Source organism: Tenrec ecaudatus, chromosome 1 (assembly GCF_050624435.1).
Source record: "Tenrec ecaudatus isolate mTenEca1 chromosome 1, mTenEca1.hap1, whole genome shotgun sequence".
Taxonomy (NCBI): Eukaryota; Metazoa; Chordata; class Mammalia; order Afrosoricida; family Tenrecidae; genus Tenrec; species Tenrec ecaudatus.
Window position 1 is genome coordinate 107,072,449 of NC_134530.1, and position 12,011 is coordinate 107,084,459.

Consider the following 12,011-nt stretch of genomic DNA (forward strand, 5'->3'; position numbering starts at 1 on the left):
CTGCCATATGGATTTACAGATCTGGAAGTCCTCGGGAGCTGTCTGCCCTGTCCGATAGGGTGACTATGAGACAGAGTTGACCTGATGGAAGTGGGTTAGTGTAGATCTGGTGGTACCGTAGTTAAAAGAGCACAGCCGTTCACCAAACGGGCAGCTGTTACTCGTAGAACCCATTACTCTCTACAGGAGAGAGATGTAGCCGTCTGCTTCTGTAAAGCCCGGCCGAGCAGTTCTATCTACTCTCTCCTATTAGGTCGCTAGGGATTGGAACCAACTCAAAGGCAATGGGTTTGTGCTTTGTAATGTGCTTTCTGGTGCTTAGGAGATATTTAACATTTGTAGAGCAAGTTAATGAGATCAAGAAATACAAAGATAAAATATATTCTTTTACCCCTTTTCAGTCAGGGAGCATATATTTGTTGAATGTACTGTGTCTGGGTTTTGTCCCTTAGATTCAGAAATGAAATATAGCAACATCAAGCAGTTTACAGTTGAGTGGAAGAGACAGAACAAGAAGAATAAGAAAGGCAGATAAAATGTCTATAAAGAAACATCATTTCTATCCAAGCACTTATTGTTTCTTTATTTGACACTCAAAGTAGAAGCAAGGGTTTCTTAAAACTCTCTATCAAAAAACACCCAGGAGGGAAAAGCATGTCAATGTGTCACAAAAGCAACGTGGCTAGACTTTGGACACCCCTAAAGTTGAGAGGTGTCATCTCGGTAACCTTGAAGAAGAAAACCTGAAAATATTGCCGAAGACCATTCTGAATCTGAAACTTATCAACATAGAATGCTCTGTGTAGTTCTTTACTTTAGCTCCTACCTTTTTGATACTGTTTTTCTATTATCAATAGAAAAGGTATTTTAAAATACGAAAATAAATTGAGAAACTCAAAATAAGGGGGCAGTGAAAACCATACTTTTTCAAAATATGCCCTGTTTGGTGCTTTGGTTTGTTTTATTTGTTGTTACTGCTCTTTTTGTAGCAAAACGATTGCAGTTGTTTTATGCATTAAACTCTCTAACAAAAGAAAGGAAAACTTTGCACATATGTCTATATTTACTTCCCTATTTGGTATGTCAAACCTTATGCTATTAATAAAGGCTCCACTTTCAGCAAACCAAGCAACCAATGCTGAAAGAAAATGAAAGCTATTCAATCATTATCTGAACTGATAATGCTACCCTTTCCCTATTGCCTCTGATGCTACATAAATACTGTTGCCTAGGGCAACCATGTGTCAAGAAAGCTCGCCCTTTAATGACATAATAAAATTCCTTTCCAAAGAATTTTATTTTTTTCCGAAGAATTTTATTAAGAAAACCAATAGCTTCTTCCTTATAAGCATCCATTAAAAAAAATTTTTAAACATCCATTTTAGTGTGTTATGTGTGTGTTTGGTTTGTTTATTCATTCTCTATTAAAGATATTTTCAGACATTGGTCAGTATAAGACATGGAAAAATAATAATAATTTATAAATTATCACGGATTCATGAGCAAGGAAGGGTGGGGGAGGGAAGGGGGAAAATGAGATGATACCAAGGGCTCAAGTAGAAAGAAAATGTTTTGAAAATGATGGTGGCAACAAATGTACAAATGTGCTTGACAGAATTGATGGATGGATGGATTGTGATAAGAGCTGTACAAGCCCCCAATAAAATGATTTTTTAAAAATATTTTCATTCTCCCATTGCTGAAGATAGTTTTCTAATAATCTTGCTCTGGTTTCAATTATTAATGTGTAACATCTGTAACTGGGTTGTTTAAGAGCCCTCACATTGTCCTTATTAAAAACAACCAAAAGTACAGATTCTCATTAGATGGAGTAAGTAGGACACGGGAACTGGAAGCAGAAAGATGCTTAATCATTTTTTCTATTCAGATCATGTTGCTCCTCCACCCGAATCACACTAAACACAGCTGAAATGAGGGTATAATTTGAATCCAAGTGCCTGTCACCACTTCCACTAATCATTGTAGGAAATATGCATATTGTGGAACGATTGAAAGCTAAATGCAATTGGCATTACCTGATGTAAATAGCAGCCAGCTAGGAAGGAGCATTGGCTGTCACATAGTAGAGTTAAATGCCTCTAAAGGGCTGTCCATTCTTCGATTTCTTCTGCCACTCCTTCTCATGGCCTCTCAGTGCTGTTCGTTTTCTCAGAATGTAAAACAGACAACATCCTCTTCCAAGTCCTCTCCTTTAGAGTACGGGTGTCAAAAACAATCCAAAGCTATTGGGGCGAATTCCATTTAGAGTGTGGAGGGATCAGGTGTGCTAGAAAGAGAAATGAGAGTTCCCAGATCTATCTTCTCTCCTTGTCATTTTCTGAATGACCTTGGCCAATTTCTCTGAATCTCCTCTTCTTCTTTTTCTAAAATGAGGGGCAGGGGCTTCTGTGAAATGCTGATACTAACATTCCTGTGTTTTTCTTTCTTTTTTATTAATAAACCATCATACTAGGGCACTTACAGTCCTTATAACTGTCTATATATCAATTGTATCAAATACAGTTATACCTGTGTTGCCTTCATCATTTTCAAAACATTTTCTTTCTACTTGAGTCCTTGGTATCAGCTCCTCTTTTTTCCCTCCCTCCTCCAGCCACCCACCTTCATGCCCCCTGATAAATTATAAATTATTATTATTATTTTCATATCTTACACCATCCACTGTCTCCCTTTGCCCACGTTTCTGTTGTTTGTCCCCTGAGCGGGGATGGTTATATGTCAATCATTGTAGTCGGTTCCCCGTTTCTCCCCTTTGAGTCCCCCATCTTTTTCCTTCCCTCATGGTATCACTACTCCCATTAGACTTTTCCTCAGGGTTGCTCTGTCCTGGATTCCATGTTTTGAGAGCTCTTATCTGTACCAGTGTACATGCTCTGGTCTACTCATATTCGTAAGATAGAACTGGGCTCATGATAGTGCAAGAAGAGGGAAGCATTACTGAACTAGAGGAATGGTGGTGTGTTCCGTCACCTGTGATTTTCTTATGGAAAAATATACAAGGGAATACGTCTACCTCAAAATACATAAATGTAAATTGATATTTTATAATACTTTGATACTGTAAAGTATTTTAGCCATGAGAAACAACTTATAGATGTTCTTATTTGAAGAATGCCCAAAACAAAATATTGCATATAATTTTACCACTTTAAAATTATACATAAAAATGAAAGTTTCCCATGTCAGCAGGGCTTCAAATCAGTTTGAACCTGTTCTATCACGGCTAACTCAGTGAAATCAGAACAGACTTGAAGTTGTGAACTGTGGGTGTACCCAAATGAGAGCAAACCCAGGAAACTCTTAGATCAAAGCCCTGAAATGGAAGCATGAAAAGAAGCTTAGGCGCCCTCTCAGAAGCCCGGTGTGGGAGGCTGGATTATTGCCAGGGCTGTGGAGAGCAGCCCATGTTCCCAGCAGAAGCATGCCGCCATCCTTGTGTAGGGCATCATTGTTTCTGACTCCTCTAAGAGATCTGGTGGCTGCACAACACGTACTATCCTTGTTTTCTAAGGGGGAGATTACATTCCTAGCAAGGCATCAGCCCATAATTTTTTCAAATCCAATATACATTTTACAAATTCAGACCCATTCCAGTTTCGTCAGTTAGGATTGAACCGCGACTATCAACCAGGACTAAACCAGGAAGAACCTGTTAGAAATCCTCCACGGCACCCCCTCTTGTCTCATTCTATGGGTCAGAAACGAAGGCACCTAACAATCTCATTCTAATAGTCTTGTCCATAGTCCTCCTGATTCCATTCGAGCAACTGCCTTAATGGGATCCACGAGGACTGCTCAGAGAATGGGACGTGGCGTTATGCTGCGCTGCTGTGAGGTGCTATCCAGGCTGTTCCAACTCATAGCAGCCCTCTGACAATAGAACAAAACGCCGCCTGGCAGGCCCCTGTCCTCGCCATGGTTCTTATCTCTGAGCCCATTGTTGCAGCCACTGTGTCAATCCGTCTTGTTCAGGGCCTTCCGCATCTTTACCTCACCTTTACCAAGCATGAGTGTTACGCCCTGCTATAGTATCATACCTGGCAACCCTAGCCAGGGGCTACATTTCCAGAATGGTTCACAGGGTCAAATACCTCCGCTTTGAAGCTTTAGCATTCCATAAAACTTATTTTCTTTTTATTTTAAATCATTTTATTGGGGGGGGCTCTTACAAATCTTATGACTGTCCATCATTCAGTTGTACTAAGCACACGTGTACATATGTTGCCATCAACATTTCCAAAACATGTTCTTTCTACTTGAGCCCTTGGTTTCAGCTCCTCTTTTTAAAAGTACAAACATGATGCACTTTTCTGCTACTACTGCTTAGTCCTTGGTCGGTTTGTTAATGTGCCCAGTCCGTACGCAGTTTGATAAGCAGCAGGAGGAGATGAGACTACCTGCGGACATGCCTTGATGAAAGCCGCGTCTATGGGGAAGGTTCCTATCTGAGACGTGTGTGAGACGCTTGACTTGCTCCATCTTTCATTACACCTACTCACTGCATACTCTGACGAAGAAGCATTTAGCAAGGTCAGTTTACACTGGACTGTGAGTGACTTGTTTCTGCACATGTAAGGACATGACATTTTACGAGTATCAGTGAATTGTTTCTGGCCTGTCACGGGACATGTATCTCCCAGCAGGAAAGAGTCATTAAATGAGAGTGATGTATCAGTTGTGCTTCTGAAGTCCCTTTGTGGAAAATGCCGATGTAAATATGAACCTGAGGGATGAATGAGCAAGCAATTTACATAACCTGGACTACGTAGGGAAAAATCTCTCTATCATAATACATTACAGTGCCCTGGTTTTTCTACCTTAGGGACTAGAGTGATCCAAAGGCTTAAGGAAAATTTTCTCAAGTTTTCATGATGTAGGAAAATTCAACAGTTCATACTTCTGAAAATCCCTTTATTGTTACCCGTTCTGTTTCTTCGACCCCAGTTTCTATTCCATGCCCCAAGTCTTGGCCTCCTGGCCAGTTCTCATTCACTCCCAAAATTCTGGCTCACAATGAGTTCTTCTGTGGAAAATCTCAACTTCACCATCACCTTGCTACTGGTCAGATTTAATCAGGTTTTCTTGCTAGTTTCTGACGATAGCTGTGGATAAATATCCCTTTAAAAGTACCTTCTTTTCCAGGATGAAAAACATGCCCAAGTGTCTTTGCATTTCTTCCTCCAGCTCAAACGCAGTGCCTGGCAGATGGAAAGTCTAGAAATGTCTGTGACATTAAAGTAATCACAAGGACAAGAAGGAAACCTCTTGGCAGACAGTTCTTGCTGTAGAGACATTCACAGGCAGCCTCCAGCTAATCTTTTCTTTCCTAATCTTAGGTTCAATTGACCTTGATCCAGCCATGATGTTGGACACTGGGGAGTTCATTGATACAGGGTCTGATTATGAAGATCAGGTAATTAATGCCTAATGATACTTCTCTATATAAATGTTTTCGATTCAAGCCTTCATAAATGTTTTATAAAAATTAAAGTTACAACCTTGATTTTATTAATTTCTTACAGATAACTAATGACATGTTCTGTGATAAATGACTATATCCTACAACTTTCACTCACAAACTTTGACTATTTAGCACTCTCTTTTCCTCAAATGCAAAATATCAGTCAATTAAGCAAAACAGGGTTGGAAGACACATGGGATGTGATTGTGTCTCTGTCCCTTCTACTAGTAAACCATCAGTGTTTTGTTTACTGATCAACTCCAGGTTCAGTTTTCTGCTTTTCTGCCCTTTGGAAAGGACTACCTAGCAAGGAAATTATGGTCAAGAGATTAAATTTATCTTCTCTTTGAAGAAGACCAAAGAAATATATCTGAGTCATTTTCCTTTCATCAAAAGAACTCGGCTCAGTGCTATATTTTAATGATTCAGAATAGTTGGTAAATGATTCAACTCTCGGATTAGTCTTTATTATTTTAATAGGATGCTATTTGGAAGCCTTTTTTATTTCTAGCCTGTGTTCCTCAGCAATGGCTGAAAGCCAGGAAAACGTTCTTGTGGTGTGAGGTTAATTTTTGTTTGTTTGTTTTCTGTCTTTAGCAAATATATGTCACAAATAAAACAAACAGATATGATCAGGGCCCAAATGTACTGGCTGGCTATTTCAATGCTAAATTCTTAAGCATGAGTTTATTTCTTCATATCACATATGGAGAAGACAGTGACAAAAGATATCATTTTTAAAATTGAAATAATTCACTGCCATCAAGTTAATTCTGACTCATAGCAACCCTGTAAGATAGAGTAGAGCTGTCCCTGTGAGTTCCTAAGTCTGTGCATCTTTGTGGGGGTACAAAGCCCCATCTTTCTCCAGAGAGTGCTTGGTGGTTTCTAACTGCTGACCTTATAGTTAATAACCTACCCACTACACTACCAGGGATCCTAGGAATAGAATCTTTATAATAATTTTCATTATTTATCAAGCACTTAATACATGCTAAACATTGGGCTGGATGCCTTATGCTCATGTTCTCACTAACTCTTTACATCTCTGAATAGAAAGGAAGTTTATTTGTGTGTCATCAAGTTTCTTTTGACTCATAGAGACTCATGTGACAAAGTAGAAGTGACCCATGGATTTTCTTGGCTACCGTCTTCATGAAAGCAGGTCCTTAGGCCTTTTTCCTGCGGGGATGCTGGGTGGGTTTGAACCCCTACCTTTTAGTTATCTATATAGTTTATAGATAAGGGAACTAAGTCTTAACATTTCCAGGTTAAGTAAATAAGGTCAGTGTGAGGATATGGGTTTATAGTGCATTCCCTGACTCCCACTTTAGACTACCGCCCATCCTAGTCTCCATAGGCCAACCACTTGGTGATAGATTTTTGGTGTCTTTTCAGTTGCTAACTATAAAGTCTGCGACAAGAGCACATGTTAAACAACCACTATTGAAGGTGATCTCATAATCCAAAATTACAAACTCAGCACAAAAATTAACTATAATACAAAGCAAATTGATTAAACAAATGGAAAATTTAGCATCCCAAACTCAATGATAACCAAAAAACCTAAAATATACTTAAAATAGGAATGTTTAAATATTCAAAGAGAGAAAACGAAGTTTAAAAGCCATGAAACAAGGAGAGAAAAGATGGAAACTTAAGAGGAAGAAAGGAAAAGGAAAGAAATAGAAATTTTAGGTGCAAAAGAAAAATTGTTGTTGAAATAAATATTCAGTTAACAGGTTAACTAGTGGACTCGACGCAGCTTAAAGAGACGTGCTGATAAAGTAGAAAGAAAGTTGCTCTGAAATAAAACAAGAGCTGAGCAGATACCAAAAGAGAGAGACAATTTGGGTAATGTTGAGGATAGAATGTGTGACCTTTTACATATTGTAAAAGGAATTTTAGAAGGATAAAATGGAGACTGCAACAGAAGATATATGGAACAAATAATGGTTGAGAACTTTACAGAGATGATAAAAAATGTGCCCTAAATTAATAGAGTACACCCAGGACTGAGCAGGATAAAATTCGCACAGATTCTTTTCCATGTAATCATTCAGAAGATATTAGTTGAGCTCCTACCATGTGCCAGTAAGCAGTAGACACATGGAAAACATAGTTGTGTGGAAGTGACCACGCTGGGTGCTCTCGGCGCTTTGCATTTAGTGGTGGAGACGTATCCAAACGCTCACTGGCAGCAAGTGGATTCCGATTCACAGTGTCCCTGCAGGACGGAGTCGAACTGCTCCTCTGGATTTCTATACATGTTTATGGGAGCAGAAAGCTTCCTCCTTTTCCCTATAGAGCAGCTGCTTGTTTGAACTAGTGAACTTTTGGTTAGCAGCCCAACCTGTAACTCATGATATCACCAGGGCTCCTTGGTGAAAGCATACATAAGCAATCAACACAACAAAGTAGCAAATTCTCAGAATGTCAGATGTGAAAAGCACTATTAGGATAGAAAAGATAACAGACTTAGAAATGCTAGAGTGGAGAACAGGTTAAATATAAATAGTACAGTCAGGATAGGCCTCAATAAAGAAGTAACATATGAACAAAGACATACTAAAGAAGGTAAAACATCAAAGCAGGCAAGACAAAAATAAAATCTTAGAGACGGCTTACCTATAAAGGAATGGCTTACCTATAAAGGAATGACAGCACAGCAGCAAATGAAATGAAATGAAGCAACAGCTTCCACTTATAAAACATCTACTATACGCCAGACACTGGGTTTCATGGTTTACATGAATTAACACTAATCCTTACAAAAACTCAAGGAAGTAGCTCCATTCATCTCTGATTTGCAGGCTGAGAAAACTATGACTACTAGAAATGAAATGACTTCCCAAAGTCCCCTCCTACTTCTATCATTCCAATAAAATCATTACCAAGGTCATTACTAATCTATGGCCAACTCTAGTTCACATTTTGGGGTTCTTCGTTTTTTTTCTTTAACCTGTTGCTGCAGTTAGCACATTGCAGTTAGAGGCCATCAAGCTTGTTCTGTAAAGGGCCAGCTAATAAAGACACGAGCCTTTACTGACCATATGTGTTTATTGCTGCTGGTTATCTCTGTCATGATGGAACAAAAGCAGCCATACAAAACGTACGCATATGAACAAGGGAACATGCCTCCGAGTAAGGAGGCTCTGGTAGCCCAAGGAGCGCTGGTGGTGGCCTGGCTCGTCATTGGACTGCTAGCACCAGCTACTCCATGGGAGAAAGACCAGGTTTCCAACTCTCTTAACCCACAGGGGCCTGCCTACCCTGACCGAACCGGTTGCTGTACGTTGGAATTAGCTCGATGGCAGTGAGTTTGGTTTTTTTGTTGTTGTTGTTTGGTTCATTTGGTTTACTTTAGTTGGTAGCCCACGTGTGTAATATGCTTGGTTGTTAACTGTAAGGTTGGCAGTTCAAATCCACCCAGAAGACCCATGGAAGTAAAATTTGATGATTTGATTCCAAAAGGTCTCATCTTTAAAAACTTCAGAAAGCACAGTTCTACTTTCATACAAACTACCATCCGTGGACTTACAGAATGCGTCATCACTGAAGCAGCTGGCTTGATAGAAGCAACAACTGCTTCAATGGGTGACCTGGTAAAATTGTATTTATGGATCCTGCAATGTAAATTTCATATCATTTAGATATGATTGTCCCCCAGATTTTCAAGTGTAAATTTATTTTCAACTGGAAACCTATACAAAAAATAGGCAGTGGTATAGCCTTCAGGAGCCATAGCATCATGGTGATTATACATTGGGTTGCTATCCGCAAGGGCAGCAACTCGAAACCACCAGCCGCTCTTTGAAAAAAAGATGAGGCTTAAATGCACAGAGGCAGTTCTAGCCTGTCCTGTAGCGTTGCCAGGAGTTGGAGTTGACTTGAGGTGCCGAGTTTGATCTGTGGCTGTTGTGTGCTAGCTCCTGCCATGAACCTCTCCTCCGTTCTCAGCCTGCTCCTCTCCATGAGTGACAGTCCTGGCGTAGTCAACACTGTTCTAAGAGCTCTACACCTATTACCTCACTTTATCTTTACACAACCATACAGACATTATTATTGTCCTTGTTTTACTTATGAGGAAACCAAGACACCGAAATATTAAGCATTTTATTCAAGGTCACACAGCTGCCAAGAGGGAGAGTCAGTATTCAAACCCTTCACCAACAGGAACTGGGAATGATACGTGAGTCGGTGCTGCGGCAGCAGACACGACGCAAAGTCTGATTGGTCTCCTTCTGGAGGCCATGGCTCACGTGCACATGTTACAAAAGCATACGAAGGCTCAGCTATTCTTTTTGTTTGTTTGTTTAATCATTTTATTGGGGGCTCTTATACATTCCATACATCAGTTGTATCAAGTATATTTGTACGTATGTTGCCATCATTTTCTAAACATTTACTTTCTATTTGAGCCCTTGGTGTCAGCTCCTCTTGTTTCCCTCCCACCCTCATGACCCCTTGATAAATTATAAATTATCATTGTTTTCTATTTACACTGACTGCTGTCTCCCTTCAGCCACGTTTCTGTTGTTCATCCCCCGGGTATTGGGGTCAGAGGTTATGCATTGATCATTGAGATGGGTTTCCCTTTCCTCTCCACCTCCCCGCATCTTCCCCTTACCCTTCTGGTATCGCTACTCCCATTTCTGTTCCTGAGGGGTTTCTCTGACCTGGATTCCATTCTTCCCTCTCACATTCGATTAATGACCCTAATCGTGTGGCTGCACTTAGTGTCATGGCTGTAGCAGGCAGGCTGGAAAGTGGAGCTAACATACGTGCCTAGGGAGGGGAGAGCGGTTTGGTGCACACAGAGCCACCGAGTCCGGCTAGGCCACGAAGCTTCTGGTCTTAACCATTTGCCGCACCTCCTTCCTCCAGGTGTGGTCTTTCCCAATGCTCCTTGTACCTTTGGAGTCCCTCATCCTCGATGTCCTCACCAAGTTCATCTCATTGGTCATTGTTTCGAGGCGAACTACTCCTGTAAAGGGCTAACAGTTCTCCTCTGTCCAGCAGGGTCACAATGAGTCAGAAGTGGCTCGATAGCAGGAGTTTGGTGTTTGTTTCCATCCTAGGATCCTGGCTATACAGCACCACTCTCCTTACTACTCCAGCCTTTCTCACAGTCATGATCAAAGCTTTGCTCAGAGCGCCTGACGAGCCCACTAGCTAGCACTAGCTGCATTTCCCACGTGGAGCTCAAATTCAACACGTCCAGACTGCGCTCACCATCTTCCCCCACAAAATCTGTTCTTCCTTCTGCTTTCCCTATTTCTGTCAGCGATGCTACCATTCCTCCAGCTGCCCAAGCCAGAAAGAAGACAGAAATCAAGGATGTCTTTCTAGCGCCACTTCTTTTCCCTCCCTCCAGCAGTCTGGTCAGGACACTGGTCAGTCTGACATATAATCCTCTCCTCTCCACTGTCGCTACTTTGGTTCACACCTTTAGTCTTCCTCCCAGAAGAAAAAAATGAGACAGCTTTCTTTCAGTCAGTCTCCTTGTTTCAAACTCCTTATCCATTGAAATGATCTTTCAAAAAAGCTAATCCTCTCATGGCTCTCCACTGCTAAAATCTCTTCAGTGGCTGCACATTGATTTCTGAATTAAATCAGAACCTCTTAGCATAAAACACATATCAGAACCTTCCAATGAGACTGAAGCCCTTCATCAAATTATTCCACTCATGGTGTACCTATAGGACAGAGCATGTTTTCCAGTGTTTCCAAAATTGTACATCTTTAGGGGAACAGTCTAGTCTTTCTCAGAGGAGCAGGTGGATTTGAACCAACACTTTCCCCGCTCTGCCATGAGGGCTCCTCGTGAAGCCCTGTGTTCTTCTCCAGGGTCCTGCAAAACACACCATAGACTCCAGGCACACCAAGTCGTTTGCAGTCATCGGGTGGGTTATACTCTGCACAATTTCTTTCCTCTGTACGGAAGCTTCCCACACCCCGCCGCCCCGGCTCCACGTCACACTTAGACTTGCTCCATCAGAACCAAGAATCTCCTTGATAACAGCTTTCTCTTGTTACATGTTGGGCCCATTTCCTCAGGAGGCCATTGCAAATATATTGAATATCCGTTTGCATTGCAGTGATTGTGCTCTAGCGTATGCACCTTCAGTGCCTGCTACACAGCCTGGCACGGAACCCCTGCTCAATGAATATTCATTTGTTTTAAAAGGTAATAAAGTGAACTATAGTTCTTCTACTCACTGTTTGATTTTTGATCACTTTAAGCTCTTTGAGTCCCAGTTTTTTCCGCTTCTAGAAAATGAGGGTTATCACTCCACAAATATTGATAACATCACAAATATTGATAACCCCATAGATAGTGCTAACCCCACAAATATTTGTGGTAACTATGAGAGGTCGCGAGTATAAGGCACTAGGTATGGAAGAAATGCTCTATAGATGGGCGGCCCCTTCCTCCTGTGCCCACACCTTACTCAGACTGAGCGTGCCAGGAGCTGGAGCCATTCTGCGCTGACAGAGGCTGCCACTTCTTCAGCTCAGTGAATGC

The 12,011-nt window shown here is 41.0% G+C and overlaps 1 protein-coding gene across 1 annotated transcript in view; it reads left to right on the forward strand.

Annotated features, from left to right (window-relative positions):
* Positions 1–12,011, forward strand: part of AK5 (adenylate kinase 5) — a 332,878-nt gene that overhangs the window by 189,758 nt on the left and 131,109 nt on the right. Inside the window, exon 8 of the mRNA XM_075557438.1 lies at positions 5,358–5,434. Coding sequence (XP_075413553.1) covers positions 5,358–5,434 — 77 coding nt within the window. The remainder of the gene's footprint in view (positions 1–5,357; positions 5,435–12,011) is intronic.